Genomic DNA, 20,947 nt, shown 5'->3' on the forward strand with positions numbered 1-20,947 from the left:
ACTGTGAAGACTGTAGGAATGAGGGGGAAAGTTTTCTATAGTGCTACATGAAAATAGAACCTGTAATTGTGAATTTGTAAAACTCCATAAACATATGACTATGGGTTATATGAAAATAGACAAAATTAAAATTAATTGTGAGGGCTGGGAAATTGTAAATTTCCTTTTCTCAGTATTCTTTAATAATTCTCTTTCAACTTACAAAGTGTATGTTTTAAAGAAAGCCCAATGATGACGATGTTGACTCTTAAGCAGCGTGCCTACGCCATTCTTGCCTGTGGCCCTCATTCTGCCTGCTGTGCCTTTGAAGGATTTGGCTCAGGAGGCTGGGATCAGCTTCCCTTCGCAGAAGGAGCCATACCAGGTTGGAAGTGGGGAGTTCCACTTCAACAAAGCCCTGGGCCACTGAGGGCAGGGAGCTGCAGGGAGGGCGGGCCGCTTTCCGTACCACACGCACAGCTGGCTGCCTCTTTTCTTTGAGTACACTTGGGCTGAGGCAATGAGCAAGCACAATTGCTTCGCCTGCAGCGCCCTCTCGTGGCAGACTTCCTCTAGAGATAGCAGCCAGGCAAGGCCTGCATGCCAGCATTGCTGACAAATCACTTTTGAGGCTCACAGTTGAACAAAAAAGTAAGAGAATGAGTCACATTGCATTTACATGTATGTCCTGGGAAAGGGTTGTGTCCACCACTTGAGGCGGGACCAATGGTCTGGGGTGGGGCAGCTGGGCATCTAAAGAGAAGCTGGGAGCCAAGGCTAACGTCCATCATAAGTAGTTACCATCCGCAGACTGAACCCCTATGCCAGCACAGCTCAACGTGGCTTTTCAAAGAGGTATTCGAGATCTGGGGCACGCAGTCTCTGCTCTTTGTTTTTGTTTTTAGCAAAGTCTCTCAGCAGGGCCATGACTTCATTTTCAAATATTTCTGGGGCTGGTTTAGCTTCTGCAAGAGAAGAGTGGGCAGAAAAAATTATGCCATAATCAGTCAATGCTCAGGTATGAGAATCTTAAAACTTGAAACATTGGCCAAGAACCACAGATGGATATATAGACTGTCTCCATCCTTCTTCTAAATATACACGATGTTAGCCTATACCAGGGGGTGGCAAACTGTGGGAGCCTATATTTGCAAGTCGTTTTATTGGAACAGCTGCTCCCAATGGTTTACATATTATCCATGCTGCTTTTGTGTTACGACAGCAGAATCGGGTACTTGCAACAGAGACCATATGACTACAAGTAAAATATTTACTATCTGATCCTTTATGAACAAGTTTGCTGACCCCTGGCCCGCACAATCTTAGCTGTACTACTTTGCTTTGCATTTGTCAATTCCATTGTTCCCCAGACATTGTGATTTCCCTTGCAATGTATACATTTCTTGAAACAAAACCTCTTTCTCCTTTGTCAATCAGTTAGAGGTCCTCAGTTTTAAGAGACAGAAACTAACAACTCTAGTAAACATAAGCAAAAAGGAATTTATTGGAAGGATATTAGAGGCACACAGAACTGTCATGGGCCTAAAGAACCAGATTTCAGTGAACGGGCAACAAAGATACTGAGTCAGAAGAATGAGAAGGTCAGCCTCGGTCTACGGCAGCAGGTCTGGCAGTGCACTGCTCCCTCTGACCTTTCTCTACACCCTCGGGACACTTATTTAAGATGCCAATTACAAGCAAAGCCTCCCACTGCCAAAGCCGAGGAAATGTGCTCCAGAATTACCCTTCCACCAACTCTAGGTATGATGCCAGGAGAGAGAATTCCTCAAAACCAAGTCAGATTCTCCCTTACTCGGCACAGGGCCTGGCATCTAGTGAGGGCTCTGTTTTCATGTGACAATCAAAATAAGATCAAAGAGGTTTTGGCTTCCTCCAAGAATGCAGAAAGTTGGAAAGAATATCACACTCACTGTAACAACAAAAAAAGCCACATAAACTACAAATATCATGACTCTTCTCAAAGATATCAGATTGCTGAGGTCACAGGGTAACCCAACAGATGAAACCTAAGAAAAAAGAGGCCCTTCAAAGGAGAAACAAGAGCCGTGTACTTGCTCACCTGTGGCAGGCACAGGAATAAGAGACACTGGACAACATACAAATGGGTAAAAGAAATTCAGCTAAAAAAATTTTTTTTTTTTGGCCGGGCGCAGTGGCTCAAGCCTGTAATCCCAGCACTTTGGGAGGCCGAGATGGGCGGATCACGAGGTCAGGAGATCGAGACCATCCTGGCTAACACGGTGAAACCCCGTCTCTACTAAAAAATACAAAAAAAAAAAAAACTAGCCGGGCGAGGTGCGGGCGCCTGTAGTCCCAGCTACTTGGGAGGCTGAGGCAGGAGAATGGCGTAAACCCGGGAGGCAGAGCTTGCAGTGAGCTGAGATCCGGCCACTGCACTCCAGCCTGGGCGACAGAGCAAGACTGTCTCAAAAAAAAAAAAAAAAAAAAATTTTTTTTTTAAAATTAATACAGACAGGGCCAGCCTTATGTTGTCCAGGGTAGACTGCAGTAGCTAGTCAGAGGTGCAGTTCCACTATTGATCAGCACAGGAATTCTGATCTGTTTCACTCCTAGCGTGGGCTGGTTCACCCCTCCTTAGGGAATCGGGTGGTCACCTGCTTCTGAGACGTCAACATATTGATGCCAAGCTTATTACAGCAGACACCTGACCTGTATAGTGCACTGCAGCCCAGAACTCCTGGACTCCAGCAATCCTGCTGCCTTCCAGGGCAGCCGGGACTGCAGGCCTGTGCCACTAAAATTTGCAATGAATTGTTAAAAGCCAAGTGTGGAGGCTGAGCGTGGTGGCTCACGCCTGTAATCCCAGCACTTTGGGAGGCCAAGGCGGGTGGATCACAAGGTCAGGAGATCGAGACCATCCTGGCTAACACGGTGAAACTCCGTCTCTACTAAAAATACAAAAAATTAGCTGGGCGTAGTGGCGGGCGCCTGTAGTCCCAGCTACTCGGGAGGCTGAGGCAGGAGAATGGCATGAACCTGGGAGGTGGAGCTTGCAGTGAGCTGAGATCGTGCCACTGCACTCCAGTCTGGGAGACACAGCGAGACTCCATCTCAAAAAAAAAGCCAAGTGTGGGCTAGCATGAGTGTATAAAACCACAGATACAGGTTGGGCACAGTGGCTCACACCTGTAATCCCAGCACTTTGGGAGGCTGAGGCGGGTGGATCACCTGATGTCAGGAGTTCGAGACCAGCCTGGCCAACATGGTGAAACCCGTCTCTACTGAAAATACAAAAATTATCCAGGTGTGGTGGCGGGCGCCTGTAATCCCAGCTACTCGGGAGGCTAAGGCAGGAGAATTGCTTGAACCCAGGAGGCAGAGGTTGCAGTGAGCCAAGATTGTGCCACTGCACTCTAGCCTGGGCTACAAGAGTGAAACTCCGTCTCAAAAAAATAAATAAATAAAAATAAAAATAAAACCCCAGACAAATGGAATATGCACCCACTCACAGGTTCTTCTCACAAAGGTGTGCTCTTGACAAAGACTGGGTAGAAAGCAGGAGGCTAGAAAGAACCTCCCTCATTGATAAAGACCAGGAGGAGGGGAAAAGCCAATGCGGCCAAAAAAATGCACATCCCAGTGCTTTGGGAACCCAAAGCAGAACTGCTTGAGGCCAGGAGTTTGAGACCAGCTTGAGCAACACAGTGAGACCCCATTTCTACAAAAACAAACAAACAAAAATAGCTGGGTGTGGTGGCATGCACCTCTAGTCCTACCTACTTGGGAAGCTGAAGCAGGAGGATTATGTGAGCCGAGCTCGAAGCTGCAGTGAGCTAAGATTGCACCACTGTACTTTAGCTTTGGTAACAGAATGAGACCCCGTCTCAGGAAAAAAAAAAAAAAAAAGCATAAAGCCCAGCCTGGACTCTTTTCCTCTACCCCTATGGGAGAGGCACTATCACTGAGAAATCCCAGCTCCAAGACCCAGGACCACATGGGCTACTTGGGACTAAGGCTAGACCAGGACAACAGAGAGTGCCATCCCAACCTCTCCTCTCCTGAACCAAGCATCAGGTGGAAAGCAACAGGAAGGCTGCTGCACTGGGGGATGACAAGAACACGGACAGAGATTCCCTCTGAGACACAGAAATGCAAGGAAGGCTGAGAGCTGAAGGTAGAATAGGGTTTCTCTTAAGAAACCCTTGGCCAGGCGCGGTGGCTCAAGCCTGTACTCCCAGCACTTTGGGAGGCCGAGGCGGGCGGATCACAAGGTCAGGAGATCGAGACCATCCTGGCCAACACGGTGAAACCCCATCTCTACTAAAAATACAAAAAATTAGCCAGGGGTGGTGGTAGGCACCTGTAGACCCAGCTAGTCGGGAGACTGAGGCAGGAGAATGGCGTGAACCTGGGAGGTGGAGTTTGCAGTGAGCCGAGATCGTGCCACTGCACTCCAGCCTGAGTGACGGAGCGAGACTCCGTCTCAAAAAAAAGAAAAAAAAAAAAAAAGAAGAAACCCTTTGGAGGCCGTGCGCGGTGGCTCATGCCTATAACCCCAGCACTTTGGGAGGCCCAGGAGGGCGGATCATGAGGTCAGGAGATCGAGACCATCCTGGCTAACACGGTGAAACCCCATCTCTACAAAAAATTAGCCAGGCGTGGCGGCACGCACCTGTAATCCCAGCTACTCAGGAGGCTGAGGCAGGAGAATCGCTTCAACCCGGGAGGTGGAGGTTGCAGGGAGCCGAGATGGCTGGGCGACAGAGCCAGCTTCCACCCTAAGCACATGTTAACTAACACTAGACACTGGTAATGCAATGAAGGTAACCAAAGCAAAAACAAAACCCAAGTTGAGCTTACCTCCCAACTCACTGACTTGATCCCCATACTAACAGTAAAGCAGAAGCATCCCGATTGTAAGCATAAATACATACCTCAGTCTTTACTGTCTTACCCCAATGTCTAATAATCAACACAAAATTACTAGAGACACATACACGAAAGAAGGAAAAACAACACACTGTCAAGGGACAAAGAAATCAACAGAAGCAGATTGAGGGATGACCCAGACGTTAGAACTATCAGACAGGGAATTAAAAATGACTATGACTAATATTAAAGGCGCCCGTGGAAAAAGCAGACAAAATATATGAACAGATGAGAAATTCTAGCAGAGTTAAAAACTCCAAAAGTCAAACGGAAATGCTAAAAATAAATACAGTAGCAGATATGCAGAATGACTTCAACAGGCTCATCATGAGATTTGGCATCATCAAGGAAAGAATTAGTGGAAGGTAAGTCAAGAGATATTATCTAATACAAATTACCCAAACTAATATACAAAGAGAAAAAAGAGTGAAAAAACACAAAACAGAGAACCCAAAAGCTGTTGGACAGACTGAGCACAGTGGCTCACGCCTGTAACCCCAACACTTTAAGGGGCTGAGGTGGATGGATCACTTGAGGCCAGGAGTACAAGACCAGCCTGGCCAACACGGTGAAACCTGTCTCTACTAAAAATACAAAAAAATTAGCTAGGCATGGTGGCACGTGCCTGTGGTCCCAGTTGCTCAGGAGGCTGAGGCATGAGAATCACTTGGACCCAGGAGGCAGAGGTTGCAGTGAGCCAAGATCACGCCACTGCACTCCAGCCTGGGTGACACAGCAAGACTGTCTCAAAAAACCAAAAAACCAAAACAAACAACCCCCACAAAAGCTGTTGGACAATATTAAACCATTTAACTAAGTATAACTAGAATCCTAGAAGGAAAAGAGGGAGAAAACAAAGCAGAAGAAATATCTGAAGGGATAATAGCTGAGAATTTTTCAACAATAATAAAAGATGAAAACGCAGATCCAAAATGCCCAGAGAACCCAAAAGCATGATAAATATCAAATAAATACCTACATATATAATATTGAAATAGCTAGAAACCAAAGACAAACTATTGAAAAGATTCAGAAAAAGAAGATACACACAAAGGAACAAAGATACAGCAGACCTCGTCACAAACTATGGAGATGAGAAAACAGCACATGGTAACACAAGAGGGAATGTGAAGCTGGCGACACACCGAAGGTAACCAGAGCAAAACCAAAGCCCAAACCCAGTGGAACTCTTGACTACCTGATCTTGTACACTAAGAGCTGGAGGTAGAAGTATATCTATTTAACAGAAGAAAAAACAATGTGACCCTCGAATTCTGTATCCAGTGAAAGTATCTTCCAAAATGGAAAATCTGGCCAGGCATGGTGGCTCACACCTGTAATCCCAGCACTTTGGGAGGCCAAGGCAGGTGGATCACTTGAGCTCAGGAGTTTGAGACCAGTCTGGGCAACATGGCAAACCCTCATCTCCACAAAAAATACAGTAACAACAACAAAAATTAGCTGGGCATGGTGGTGCAGGCCCATAGTTCCAGCTATTATGGAGGCTGAGGTAGGAGGATCGCTTGAGCCCAGGAGGTGGAGCCTGTACTGAGCCATGACTGCACCACTGCACTCCAGCCTGGGTGACAGAGTGAGATCCTGTCTTAGAAAGAAAAAAAAAAAAGGGAGGAGGCGGGGGTGGGGGGCAAATTTGAAGAGACACGTCACCAAATATACATAAAGGGCTGATAAGCCCATGAAAAGATCCTCAATATTATTAGTCATTCCAGACATGCCAATTAAAGCTATAGTGATATACCAATATATACTTCTTGGAACGGCTAAAAACAAAAACAAAATCCTGATAATACAAAGTGTGGGTAAAGATGTGGAACACCAATCCCTCCCTTCAGGTCCAACACCCTGGCAATCACTGATTTGTCCCTGTAAATTTTGCCTTTTTCAGATTATCATGTAAACAGAATCACATTCTTTGAGCCCGATTATGTACTGAGTATGTACTCTTTGAGTCTGACCTCTTTTTTTTTTTTTTTGAGATGGAGTCTCGCTCTGTCGCCCAGGCTGGAGTACAGTGGCATGATCTCAGCTCACTGCAACCTCCGACTCCCCAGTTTGAGAGATTCTCCTGTCCCAGCCTCCCAAGTAGCTGGGATTACAGGCACCCGCCACCACACCCAGTATTTTTAGTAGAGACAAGGTTTCACCATGTTGGCCAGGATGGTCTCGATCTCCTGACTTCATGATCCGCCCACCTCAGCCTACCAAAGTGCTGAGATTACAGGCGTGAGCCACCGCGCCCGGCTGAGTCTGACCTCTTTTGCTTAGCACAGAAGTTGGCAAACTATGCCCTGTGAGCTAAGAATGAGTTTTAGAGATTGGATCTCACTCTTGCCCAGGCTGAAATGCAGTGGCGTGATCATAGGTCACTGCAGTCTCTGAACTCCTGGGCTCAAGTGATCCTCCCAAGTAGCTAGGAATACAGCGTGCACCACCAAGCCCAGCTAATTTATTTTTATTTTTGGAGACAGGGGGTCTATGTTGCCCAGGCTGGTCCCAAACTCCTGGCCTCAAGAGATCCTTTGCCTCAGCCTCCCAAAGCGCTGGAATTACAGGTGTGAGCCACTACATCCAGCCAAGAATGATTTTTCAATGGTTGGGGGAAAAAAATCAAAAGTATATTTCATAACTGGTGAAAACAGTATGAAATTCAAATTTCAGTGTCCACAATAAGGCTTTATTGAAACACAATCATATTCTTTTGTTTATCCGTTGTCTGTGGCTGCTTTCATGCTACAAAGGTCGAGGTTTGAATAGTTATGAGAGGCTGTATGGCCTGCAAAGCCTAAAATATTCACTCTCTATATTTACTGTCTATATTTACCTATTACAGAAAAAGCTTACTATCTATATTTACCTATTACAGAAAAAACATATTAAAAGTTTTATTTATTTACTTATTTTTGAGACAGAGTCTCATTCTGTTGCCCAGGCTGGAGTGCAGTGGCCTGACCTTGGCTCACTGCAACCTCTGCCTCCCAGGTTCAAGCGATTCTCCTGCCTCAGCCTCCTGAGTAGCTGGGACTACAGGCACCCGCCACCACACCCAGCTAATATTTCGTAGTTTTAGTAGAGACGGGGCTTCACCGTGTTAGCCAGGATGGTCAGGATCTCCTGACCTCAGGTGATCCACTCGCCTTGACCTTCCAAAGTGCTGTGATTACAGGCGTGAGTCACTGCACCCAGCCTTATTTATTTTTTTGAGAGAGTCTCGCTCTGTCACCCAGGCAGGAGTGCAGTGGCATGATCTCGGCTCACTGCAACCTCTATCTCCTGGATTCAAGCGATTCTCTCGCTTCAGCGTCCAGAGGAGTTGGGTGCACCACCACACACAGCTAACTTCTGCATTTTTAGTAGAGACGGGGTATTGTCATGCTGGCCAGGCTGTTCTCAAACTCCTGGGAGGCAGGAGTTTTGTATCATTTCTGATACGAATATTGAGACACAAAAACAGCAGTCGCAGAGTGTGGCAGAAATGAATGACACATCCCCTAATATCCAATTTTCATCGATAACAGAATCTCCAACATAGCGGGGCAGATGGAATAGACTATATTATTTTTCCTTATGGTCAGATGTAGCCAAGTAACTAAGCTGTGGCCAATGGCAAATAAGTGGGAGTATGCTGGATAATTTCCTGAGCGGGATCTACCAAGGAGGGGTATGCACTTCCACACACTTTTTCCGGGCTGAAATGTGAACAGGACAGCTCCAGCAGCTGTCCTGCATCAAGAAGTAGACAATACATGCTAGGATGAAAGAGCAGCAAGTTGGGGTGACCCGGACCCTTGAGTTTTTGATGCCCCTCTGTTAGCTCTGGAGTGTGCCTTCCTCTGGACTTCCGTCATGAGAAAGACCGTTCTACCTGGTTTAAGCCATTATTGTTTTGGATTTTTTTTTACTCATAGCTAAAGTTAATCCTAACTATACACAGTTAGAATTCATTCCTCATAAAGGCAGTGTCTGAATGAAACTTTTTTTTTGAGACATAGTCTCACTCTGTTGCCCAGGATGGAGTGCAGTGGTGCAATCTCAGCTCACTGCAATCTCTGTCTCCCAGGCTCAAACGATTCTCTTGCCTCAGCCTCCCAAATAGCTGAGATTGCAGGTGCCCGCCACCTTCCTCGGCTAATTTTTGTATTTTTTGTAGAGATGAGGTTTCCCTGTGTTGGCCAGGCTGGTCTCAAGCTCCTAACCTCAAGTGATCCATCCGCCTCAGCCTCCCAAAGTGCTCAGATTAGAGGCATGAGCCACCGCGCCCAGCGAGAATGAAACTATTGAGGAGCTCTGGCTATGCAGACTTAGTTGTCTGATTCCATTCCATTCCCAGCATGGTTCTTCTTCAACCTTTGACACTGTGAGCGTCACATACCCTTCCACTAAACTCCTTTTTGCTTAAGTGAGACAGACAAGTTTCTACTCTGTCTTGCAAATAAAGAACCTTAACTGTTAAAACAAATTTTATACACTTAACAAAAATTTGAACAGTGTTTGGGTTGAGTGTCTACTTCATGAATAAAAGAAAAAAATTATAGGCCAGGCACGGTGGCTCATGCCTGTAATCCCAGCACTTTGGGAGGCCGAGGCAGGTGGATCACCTGAGGTCAGGAGTTCGAGACCAGCCTGACCAATACAGAGAAATCCCGTCTCTACTAAAAATACAAAATTACCCAGGCGTGGTGGCACATGCCTGTAATCGCAGGTACTCAGGAGGCCGAGGCAGGAGAATCGCTTGAACCTGGAAGGCAGAGGTTGCGGTGAGCCGAGATTATGCCATTGCACTCCAGCCTGGGCAACAAGAGAGAAACTCAGTCTCAAAAAAAAAAAAAAGAAAAAAAAAAAGAAAGAAAGAAAAAAATTATCTAGGATACAATTCTAGACTCAAATCAGCCTATTTTCACATTATGCTGCTTATCGTGCCCAGTACCTGTGGCCCAGTAGTAAATATCCCAGTCATTACTAGGCTCATTAATCAGGCGGTCATAGAGATTCAGCTGCTTCTCTGTCATGTGCTGCAGGTGTTCTTTAGCAAAAAGGCTAAAAACAAGAAAGAGAAAAAGAAAAAGAGGTTGAGAAGGCTATGTCTAATAAAAGAGAAGTGACACCAAGAATCCTACTCCCGGGAGTCTCTCTGAACCTACTCTGGCTCAGGAGGCTGCCTGATTTAAAAAAAAAAAAAAAAGGCTCCCAGTCCCATACCTAAGAAGAATGCAGTTTTCCAACATTCCCCTCTTTCTGCTCTCATAGAGCAGGCGGGCTCTTTTGGTTTCTATGGATTCATCAGTTCTCTCCTGCCATGGAGGCAAAGGGATTTCAATCATGTCCTTTTGGGAATCTGTTGGGCTGTCACCTCTGTAGAAGCGTCTGAATGATGTCACGCTGAGCAAAGGAGACAACAGGCTGTGCCTTGACAGAGCAAGCATCTGAAAAGAACAAACCACAAACATCTTTACAGTAATGACAACTATCATCACTATCATCTACTCAATGCTTACTAGGTGCTGAATGCATTCAATCACATTTAGTCATGAGGAAATTATGCTGCTGGCCAGGCATAGCGGCGCATACCTATAATCCCAGCACTTTGGGATGTTGACGCGAGCATGATTACTTGAGTTCAGGAGTTCGAGACCAGCCTGGGCAACATAGTGAGACCCTGTCTCTACAAAAAATACAAAAATTAGTCAAAGTGGGGTAGTCCCACCATGATGCCTGTAGTCCCAGCTACTCAGGAGGCTGAAGTGGGAAGACCATCTGAGCCTGGGAAGGTCAAAGCTGCAGTGAGCTGTGATCGTACCACCGCATGCCAGCCTGGGCAACAGACCCTAGCCCCCCGAAAAAAGAAAAGAAATTATGCTGATATTGTCCCCACTTTACAGCCAAGGAAAGAGAGGCTCAGGAAGGTTCAAAAACTCACCCCAAATCATCCAAATAGTAACTGCAATTAGAATTAAAACGCAGTCCTAACTGCAAATGTGTCCTTAGCCAGTTCCTTTCCAGAAAGTATGCCGGCAGAAACAATTTTTCCTTCCTTTGCACTCCCTTAAAATTCTTACCGTATGGTTTATACTCTACTCACTCACCTGTGTCAATCCTGAGCACGCAGAGACAGCATGATCCCTAATCCCCCAAAGGCTCCCAATCCAGAGAAGTGGATAAACTATCAAGATATGATGTCAAGGTGGTGACCTCAGCAAGAGGTGAAGATGGTGGAGTAGGAAACCCCAGATCTTCCTCCCCTGATGGAGACACTGAGCCAACAGCAACAAACAAACCAATTCCCTATGAGAAATCCAGAAACCAGTGAGAGGCTCCTGCTCCCCAGGTGAGCACAAAACCAGTTGCATCAAAGCCAGCAGAACAATTTGTAGCACTCATATGCCAGTCTCTCCCCTCCCTGCCCAAGCATGATCATGAGATAACCCCCAGCTCCTAGCTTCTACCTAAGATGGAAAGAGAAGACTGAAAAGTATGTATAATGTTCGGACCTTTGGGGGGATCAGGTTTCTGTTTTGTTTGAATCTAAGTACTGACAGAAAAGGGCAGCAGGTTGAGGGAGAACAAAGAACCATGGAGAACAAAGGTGACAGTTTAGACTGGCAAGCACTCACTCCCTCATCACTCATCCTTGGCTCAGTGCAGAACAAGCAGGAGAAAACTCCCACCTCCCAGCTTCTCCCTAGGGAGGGAAAGAGGTGCAGTGTGCATCCAACATTCTAGCTTTTCAGGGGCTCCCTGGGGAACTGGTTTCTGTCTCTAAGCACTTGAAAGGATCTAGCACACTCTAAATGCCTCGTGGCTTGCTGCTGATCCAGAGCTTCCCTGAAACCGCAGAGAAAGGCCAATACAGCCCATTGGCCTCTCCCAGGGTTAGGGGGAGTGGAGTGTGCATCTAACATTCTGACTTTTTTTTTTTTTTTTTTTGAGATTGAGTTTCGCTCTTGTTGCCCAGGCTGGAGTACAACGGCGTGATCTCAGCTCACCGCAACCTCCGCCTCCCAGGATCAAGCGGTTCTCCTGCCTCAGCCTCCCGAGTAGCTGGGATTTCAGGCATGCCCCACCACGCCCGGCTAATTTTGTATTTTTAGTAGAGACAGGGTTTCTCCATGTTGGTCAGGATGGTCTCGAACTCCTGACCTCAGGTGATCCACCCACCTTGGCCTCCCAAAGTGCTGGGATTACAGGCGCGAGCCACCACACCCTTGTAACATTCTGTCTTTTGGAGAAGCTACCAGAGGGACTGGTTTCTGTCTTGCCCAGCTTGGGGCACTGATGGGACATGGCATACTCTAAAAGTCTGGAGGCCACCGAAGAAGACAGCTGGGAGACTTGCAGCAGCTCCAGAGAAACTGCAGTATCACAGGCAGACACTAGAGGGAGCAAGAAATTACGAGCTCCTGCAAAAGGAAACCGGCAAGTCCCTCTCATTGGGAATTTACATCCACAAGTCCAGAAAAGACACATCCTCAGGAAAGGGTTGAGAGGTCCTCAGAATCTCTATCCATGCTGACTGGTGAAGGCCAATCACCAGTACAAAGACCAGGAGAGACAGATGATTTTTCAAATGTAGAAATCACCAGTACAAGTTACCAAGTACATGAATAAAGAGGGAAACATGGTCCAATTAAAGGAATGAAATAAATCTCCAGAAACGAACCTTAAAGAAACAGAAGTATATGAATCACCTGATAAAGAATTCAAATTAGTCATAATAAAGATGTTCAATGAGCTTTGGAAAGTGATGCTTGAACAAAATGAGAATACCAACAAAAAGACAGAAAACATTAAAAAATAACCAAATGAAAATTTTGGAGCTGAAGAATACAGTAACTGAATTGAAAAATTCACTAGAGGAGGCCAGGCATGGTGGCTCACGTCTCTAATTGTAGCACTTTGGGAGGCTGAGGCTGGAGGATCACTTGAGCTCAGGGGTTCGAGAACCAGCCTGGGCAACACAGTGAGACCCCGTCTCTAAAAAATAAAACTATATAAAAATTTGAAAATTAGGCCGGGCGCGGTGGCTGACGCCTGTAATCTCAGCACTTTGAAAGGCCGAGGTGGATGGATCACAAGGTCAGGAGGTGGAGACCATCCCGGCTAATGTGGTGAAACCCCATCTCTAATAAAAAATACAAAAAATTAGCTGGGCATGGTGGCAGGCACCTGTAGTCCCAGCTGATAGGGAGGCTGAGGCAGGAGGATGGCGTGAACCTGGGAGGCAGAGCTTGCAGTGAGCCGAGATCGCGCCACTGCACTCCAGCCTGGGTGACACAGCGAGACTGTATCTCAAAAAAATAAAATAAAATAAAATAAAATAAAATAAACACAAAAATTTACTAGAGAAGATCAATAGTAGACCTGATCAAGCAGCGGAATCAGCAAACTCAAGGACCAGTCATTTGAAATTAGGGTTTTTCCTAAAAAAAAAAAAAAAAAGAATGAGAAAGAGTGAAGAAAGCCTTAGGGACTCCATCAAGGAGATCAATATACACATTATGAGAGTCTTATAGGAGAAAGACAGGGGCGGAAAGCTTATTAGAAGACATAATTGGCTGGGCTCAGTGGCTAATGCTTGTAATCCCAGCACTTTGGGAGGCTGAGGTGAACGCATCGCCTGAGATCAGGAGTTCTAGACCAGCCTGGCCAACATGGCGAAACCCCGTCTCTACTAAAAATACAAAAAGTAGCCAAGCATGGTGGCGCATGCCTGTAACCCCAGTTACTGGGGAGTCTGAGGCAGGAAGATTGCTTGAACCCAGGAGACAGAGGTTGCAGTGAGCTGAGACTGTGCCTTCGCACTCCAGCCTCGGTGACAGAGTGAGACTCCATCTCAAAAAAAAGACATAATGGCTGAAAACCCCCAAAGTTGGGGAAAGAAGTGGACATCCAGATTCAAGTCCAACAGATCTCAATTAGCACGAACCCAAAGAAGTCCACACTGAGACATATTTTAATCAAACTGTCAAAGGTCAGAAAAAGCTGGGTGCAGTGGCCTGTGCCTGTAGTCCCAGCTACCTGGGAGGCCGAGGTGGGAGGACTGCTTGAACCTGAGTTAAATTACAACCTGAGCAACAAAGCAAGACCCTATCTCTTTAAAGTCAGAAAAGAGACACCAGGGATGTGCACGCACACAGAAATGTGAGGACACAGTGAAAAGGTGGCCATCTGCAAGCCAAAGAGTGAGGCCTCAAAAGAAACCAAACCTGCCAACACCTTGCTCTTGACTTCTAGCCTCCAGGCTAGAAATTTCTATGAGAAAATTAATTTCTGTTTTTCAAACCACACAGGTTATAGCAGCCCCAGTAAACTAACACAGCAAGCAATGAAAATTCAGATTCCCAAGCCCCACCATAAACATTCTGGATCAGAATCTCTAGGACTGGGCCTTGGTGAATGAATTTTTAACAGCCCTCTAAGAGATTCTGATGCAGACTGAAGGCAGGGATTCCTACTTTCTGTACTAAAATAACATGGTTGAGTAAATTCTACAGAAATAAATGCGGATGGGGAGGACTATCATCATCAGTACAAGGTAATTATTCTAATAATTGGGATGTCTTATTATTTTAGCCAAATTTCACCCTTTTTTTCCTGTTACTATCAAGGCAGCATTCCATACAAGAAACAATAATGGTTGTCACATAGTTCCAGGGAATTGTGTGACACTGTTACGAGTTGCGTTAAATAATCACCGGAAATTTCTATTGGAATATATTTGTCTTTGCAGGCAGGAATAGCTCTCTATAAAAAATAGCTGGGCGCAGTGGCTCATGCCTGTAATCCCAGGACTTTGTGAGACTGAGGCGGGCAGATCACTTGAGGTCAGGAGTTCAAGACCAGCCTGGCCAACACAGTGAAACCCAATCTCTACTAAAACACAAACATTAGCCAGGCATGGTGTCCTGTAGTCCCAGCTACTCAGGAGGCTGAGGCAGAAGAATCACTTGAACCCGGGAGGCATAGGTTGCAATGAGCTGAGATCGGGCCACTGTACTCCAGTTTGGGCAACAGAACGAGACTCCATTTCAAACAACAACAACAACAACAACAACAACAACAAAATGCAGCCTAGATAGAGCAACAATAACAACAACAAAATCCCCAAAACTCTAAGAATAAAGGTTTCTAAGACATTACAAAAAATTTATGAAAAATAATTGTATGCTTCTCTGGCTCATGTTTTATATCCTGTCAGTTAAAGACAGTTATCTTTCCAAAAAAAAACTGTCAAAAGTCAAAGACAAATTTTGGAAGCAGCAAGAGAAAAAGCAACTTACCACATATGAGAAGGCCTCCAAAAGACTATCAGATTTCTCAACAGAAACCTTGCTGGCTAGGAGTGGGATAATATAATTCAAGATGCTGAAAGAAAAGAATTGCCAACCCAATATACTTATATCTGGCAAAGCTGTCCTTTAAAAACGTTGGAGAAATAAAGACTTCACCAGATAAAAGCTAGGGAGTTCATCACCACTAGACCTGCCTTACAAGAAATGCTAAAAGAAGTCCTCCAAGTAGAAAAGGAAAGACACTAGACAACAAAAGAAAATCACGGTCTATAATCCCAGCACTTTGGCAGGTCAAGGCAGGCGGATCATGAGGTCAGGCGTTAGAGACCAGCTTGGCCAACATGGCGAAACTCTGTCTCTACTAAAAATATGAAAATTAGCCGTGTGTGGTGGCACACGACTGTAATCCCAGCTACTCAGGAGGCTGAGGCAGGAGAACTGCTTGAACCCGGGAGACAGAGGTTGCAGTGGGCTGAGATCACGCCACTGCACTCCAGCCTGGGTGACAAGGCGAGACTTTGTCTCAAAAAAAAAAAAGAAAGAAAGAAAACATAAAGCTCACTGGTAATGGTAAATATATAGACAAATACAGGGCTGGATGTGGTGGCTCACACCTACACTCCCAGCACTTTGGGAGGCCGAGGCAGGAGGATCACGAATTCAAGAGATAGAGACCATCCTGGCCAACATGGTGAAATCCCATCTCTACTAAAAATACAAAAATTAGCTGGGCCTGGCGGCACGCACCTACACTCCCAGCTACCCAGGAGGCTGAGGCAGGAGAATCGCTTGAACCCAGGAGGTGGAGGTTGCAGTGAGCCAACATCGTGCCACTGCACTCCAGCCTGGCAACAGAGCAAGACTCCATCTCAAAAAAAAATATATATATATATATATCTGCGTGTATATATATATATAGAGAAGTACAGAATACTATAATACTGTAACTATGGTATGTAAATCACTTTTAATTTTGGTATAGAAATTAAAGACAAAAGTATAAAAATAACTATAAAAATTTGTTAATGGAGACAATATAAAAAGATGTAATTTGTGACACCAATAACATAAAAGGGGTCATAAAAGAGCAGAGTTTTTGTGTGCAATGGAAATTAAGTTATCAATCAAAACAGATTGTTATGTTTTACATAAGCCACGTGGTAACCACAAAGAAATACCTGCGTAAGACATACAAGGAAATGAGAAATTCATTTCTCAAACTATGTGACTACAAAAAGAAAAAAAAGTCAATGAAATATAAAGGATGACAAGAGTGAAAAGAGGAGCAAAAAAGTTGTAAGACAGAGAACAGTTCACAAAATGGCAACAGCAAGCATGGTTGGCCCTCCATATCTGTGGGTTCCACACCTGCAAATTCAACCAACTGCACACTCAACCAACTGCACACTCAACCGTGGATCAAAAATATTCAAAAGAAATAACAAATAATACAACAATTAAAAAACAACTGAGATATAGTATAACAAGTATTTACATAGTCTTGACATTGTTTTCGGTATTATAAGTAATCCAGAAATAATTTAAAGCATATGAAAGGATGTGTGGGGTGGGGGAGACATACCTAATGTAAATGACGAGTTAATAGGTGCAGCACACCAACATGGCACATGTATACACATGTAACAAACCTGCACGTTGTGCACATGTACCCTAAAACATAAAGTATAATTAAAAAAAAAAGGAAAGAAAAAAAAAGAAAGGATATGTGTAGATTATATGCAACTACTATGCCATTTTATATGAGACTGAGCATCTGCAGATTTTGATATCCACAGAGGGTCCTACAACATTCATCCCATGGATACAAAGGGATAATTGTACTTCCCTATTTTATTTTATTTATTTTTTGAGACAAGGTCTCACTCCTAATGCCCGGGCTGGAGTGCAGTTGCAAAATCACAGCTCAATGCAGCCTTGACTTCTCAGACTCACTCCCACCTCAGCCTCTCAAGTAGCTGGGACTACAGGTGTGCACTACCACACCTGTAAATTTTTTTAGTAGAGAAGGGGTTTTGCCATGTTGCCCAGGCTGGTCTCGAACTTCAGGACTCACATGATCCACTCACCTCGGCCACTATTTACTTTAAGTATAAATGGATTAAACTCCAGGCTGGGCACGGAGGCTCACGCCTATAATCCCAGCACTTTGTGAGGCCAAGGTGGGCGGATCACGAGGTCCGGAGATCGAAACCATCCCGGCTAACACGGTGAAACCCAGTCTCTACTAAAAATACAAAAAATTAGCTGGGCATGGTGGCGGGCGCCTGTAGTCCCAGCTACTCGGGAGGCTGAGGCAGGAGAATGGCATGAACCCAGGAGGCAGAGCTTGCAGTGAGCTGAGATCACGCCACTGCACTCCAACCTCTGCAACAGAGCGAGACTCCATCTCAAAAATTTAATAATAATAAAATAAAATAAACTCCCCAATCAAAAGACATGAAATGGCTGAATAAATTTCTAAAAAAAGATTCAACTATATGCTGTACAAGAGACATTTTATTAAAACCTGGAAATCAATGGCAAAAGAAAAGCTGAAAAATTCACAAATATGTGGAAATTAAACAACACACTCTTGAATAATCAATGAGTCAAAGAAGACATCAAAAGGAAAATTAGAAAATACCTTGAGACACGCCGGGAATGGTGGCTCACGCCAGTAATCCCAGAACTTTTTGGAAAGCTGAGGCGGGAGGATCACTTGAGGCTAGGAGTTTGAGACCAGCCTGAGCAACATAGTGAGACCCTGTCTCTCCAAAAAAAAAAAAAAAGAAAAAAGAAAAAAGAAGGAAAACAACAAAAAACAAACAAAAAGGAAACATCCTGAGACAAACTACAACCCAACATATACAAAATTGTGAGATGCCACAAAAGCAGTACTAAGAAGGAAGTTTATAGTGTAAACGCCTACATCAAAACAGAATAAAGATCAAGTCCCTGGGTCTATAGGAAAAAAAAAAAAAAAAAAAAAAGAACAAAGACAAGGATGGGGGTAGGAGGGGAAGATAGAGACAAAGTTCGTTACTTTGTAAGAGCAGGATAGGAAAAAAGAATAAGTTCCAGTGCTCTATTACATATTAGAGTGACTACAGCTAGTAACACTGTACTGTGTATGTCAAGATGGCTAGAAAAAGATCTTGAAAAGTTATCACCACAAAGAAATGATAGAGATTTGCGGTGATGGACATGCTAACTACGCTGATTTGATTATACAATGTACAGACGTATTAAAACATTACACTGTACTCCCATAAACACGTACAATTATTATATGTCCGTTATAAACAAAACAAAGAGCTCAAGATACTATGTGAAACCACGAAAGGCATTAACGACTAAAGAACGGGGAGAAGGGGCGTCCAGAGGAAGTTGGGCTAACCCCGCCTGCGACGTAGGTGAGAGGTGAATTGAGTCTTGGACGATGACTTATCGTTTAAGCAGTTATTTCCAGACCGGCACACAGTAGGCTCACCAAAGAATGGAAGCGACCTTTATTTCCTGAGCTGCAGAATCGGCCTCTCCCTGGGCCTGCCCTTGCCCTAGGCTATCGGGCAGACGAACGCTCCCCAAGATAGAGACCACAGAAGAAGACAAAGTGTAATCCGCGCGGCCGCCCGCCCCGGACGCTAGAACGTTCTCTCTCCTCACCCGCGATGAAATCGAGAACACTGTGGACACCGCCATTTTCCCCACCTGCACCGGAAACCGGCTGCCCGGGCACTTCCGGGAACTCCTAGCCTCACGGCCAGCCGACTACGGCAGCCACGGAGGACCTGAAGCGGAAGGTGCGTCCTTGCGTATGCCGGAAGTGGCGGTGCGTGTGACGCCGGCGGCGGGGGGGCGGGACCTGGGGCGGAGAGCGGTTCGCGCGCTTCGGGCCTAGTCCGGACTCGCCGCTGCCGCCGCCATATTCCCGGTAACGGGGGCGCGCGGCCGGGGGCAGGTTGGGCCGGAAGAGGGGTCCGGGCCGGCGCTGAGGCGGGGAGGGGGTCGGTTGAGATGGGACGGCCGGAGTCTGCGGGCGGAGGGAGGCGCGGGCCTTTGAGGGAGGGGGCAGAGAGAGCGCCGGGCCGGGTGTGTGGGGAGGGAGCGGGGCGGGCCTAGCTGGGGGCGAAGAGTAGGCCTGGGTGGGGAGCAGAGGCGGCTGGAGTAGCTTGACACCCGGGGGCCCTGGCCGGAGCTGCTTTGGGGCCTAGGCAGGTGCGACGGACAGGGGATGCGGGCTTCGCCGCGGTCTTTCTTCGCAACGCGGTCCTAGGGCCCCTAGGAGCCGAAGGTGGGACTTTTCCGACGCGCCATAGGCAGCTGCGGCGCCGACGCGGCGCTATCCGGGTCGGGCCCGAGGGTGATGGGCAGCGACCCCCGGCGGCCTGGGAGAGCGGGGGGCGGCGCGAGGCCGGGGGCGGGGCGGAGCGGGTGGGGCCGAGCTCGGGCCGCTAGGATGCTGCGTCTCTGGAGATGGGAGGTTAGCAACCATTGCCCTCCTCCCAGGCCAGGACCCTCATGCCTTCTAACTCTTGCATTTTTCCGAATCCCGCAGTGGCATCTTCCTTACTTTGTCCATCCTCCGGGCTCGCGATCTTCCTTCCGGAGCCATGTCAGAAGGAGTGGACTTGATTGATATATATGCTGACGAGGAGTTCAACCAGGTGAGGGGTCATCAGGAGCTTTGGGATTTTCCTTGATCATCTGAGGAATCATTTTCAGCAAACTGGCAGTGGTTTCAAGCTGTACCAGTTCTAGGCTTGAACACGCGTCTATCCGGTCTAAAATTTTTCCCCTGCAGAAACTTTAAAGACTACACTCCGTTCCTCTTTATGTTAATTTGAAGCTCCAGGCTTAATTTTAAAGGCTTTGATTTAAGAGCAAATAAAAAGCAAGTGTAATAGAATGGTGAATCAACCTGTAGAATTTACTCCCCAGGAAGCCAAAGTTGGATATCAGACTAACCACACTTAAAAATCAAAAGTACATTTGCTACAGTATTCATGAGGACAGTGTTGATACCTGTTCCTTTACATTCTCAGCCTGCAGCTGGAGAAGTATAGTCCCCTCCACCGAAACAGTGCAAAGACAAAGTAGAAAAGATAACTTTAACATTTAGTTTCAACTCCATTCCAATTAAGTTTTACTTGCTTTTATAAGTAGTTTGGGCCGGGCGCGGTGGCTCAAGCCTGTAATCCCAGCACTTTGGGAGGCCGAGATGGGCGGATCATGAGGTCAGGAGATCGAGACCATCCTGGCTAATACGGTGAAACCCCGTCTCTACTAAAAAATACAAAAAACTAGCCGGGCGAAGTGGCGGGTGCCTGTAGTCCCAGCTACTCGGGAGGCTGAGGCAGGAGAATGGCGTGAACCCGAGAGGAGGAGCTTGCAGTGAGCTGAGATCCGGCCACTGCACTCCAGACTGGGTGACAGAGCGAGACTCCGTCTCAAAAAAAAAAAAAAAAAAAAAAAAAAAATAAGTAGTTTGACTCCAGTCATGAGAAGTCCACAGGCATTTTGGTATAATAAATTGTATTGATTAACTTTAGTCTTTCTAGAGGGAATAAAAGGGTAAAGACGTTAGACACACCATTTAGATGACAGATACAGACTCATGCACAGACCCTCAGTTGGATTTGTTTTTATTGTACCAGGGAACATTATACAGAAATTTATCTAGAGCTGGGCACGGTGACTGTTGACTGTAATCTCAGCTGCTCCAGAGGTTGAGATGGGAAGATTGCTTA

General features: G+C 46.0%; 2 protein-coding genes across 8 annotated transcripts in view; one reads left to right on the forward strand and one right to left on the reverse strand.

Moving 5' to 3' along the window:
* Positions 1 to 150: 150 nt before the first annotated feature.
* Positions 151 to 18,994, reverse strand: LOC105469410 (succinate dehydrogenase complex assembly factor 2). Of its 4 annotated transcripts, none has more exons than XM_071074504.1 (5): positions 18,864 to 18,976; positions 10,477 to 10,570; positions 10,108 to 10,331; positions 9,836 to 9,945; positions 151 to 944 (listed from the first exon to the last, which is right to left on the reverse strand). In XM_071074504.1, exons 3-5 carry the CDS (start codon positions 10,329 to 10,331, stop codon positions 814 to 816), a joined length of 465 nt encoding a protein of 154 aa, XP_070930605.1. In that variant the 5' UTR covers positions 10,477 to 10,570; positions 18,864 to 18,976; the 3' UTR covers positions 151 to 813. The 4 variants fall into 4 exon arrangements, with proteins under 4 accessions (XP_070930605.1, XP_070930606.1, XP_011718677.1 ...); XM_071074505.1 differs by having other exon boundaries at positions 10,477 to 10,564; positions 18,864 to 18,882; XM_011720375.3 differs by lacking the exon at positions 10,477 to 10,570 and having other exon boundaries at positions 18,864 to 18,994.
* Positions 18,995 to 19,053: 59 nt separating this feature from the next.
* LOC105469408 (cleavage and polyadenylation specific factor 7) overlaps positions 19,054 to 20,947 on the forward strand; it is a 28,427-nt gene continuing 26,533 nt past the window's right edge. For 2 of the 4 annotated variants that reach the window (XM_024788968.2, XM_011720374.2), the window contains exons 1-2: positions 19,054 to 19,131; positions 19,756 to 19,864. In XM_024788968.2, the coding sequence (XP_024644736.2) occupies positions 19,811 to 19,864 (54 nt within the window). In that variant the 5' untranslated portion in view covers positions 19,054 to 19,131; positions 19,756 to 19,810. Of the gene's footprint in view, positions 19,132 to 19,185; positions 19,205 to 19,338; positions 19,492 to 19,755; positions 19,865 to 20,947 lie in introns of those variants that run through there. The other 2 variants (XM_071074502.1, XM_071074501.1) reach the window with 2 other exon arrangements.

The sequence above is a fragment of the Macaca nemestrina genome, chromosome 12 (genome assembly GCF_043159975.1).
Source record: "Macaca nemestrina isolate mMacNem1 chromosome 12, mMacNem.hap1, whole genome shotgun sequence".
In the NCBI taxonomy this organism is placed as follows: Eukaryota; Metazoa; Chordata; class Mammalia; order Primates; family Cercopithecidae; genus Macaca; species Macaca nemestrina.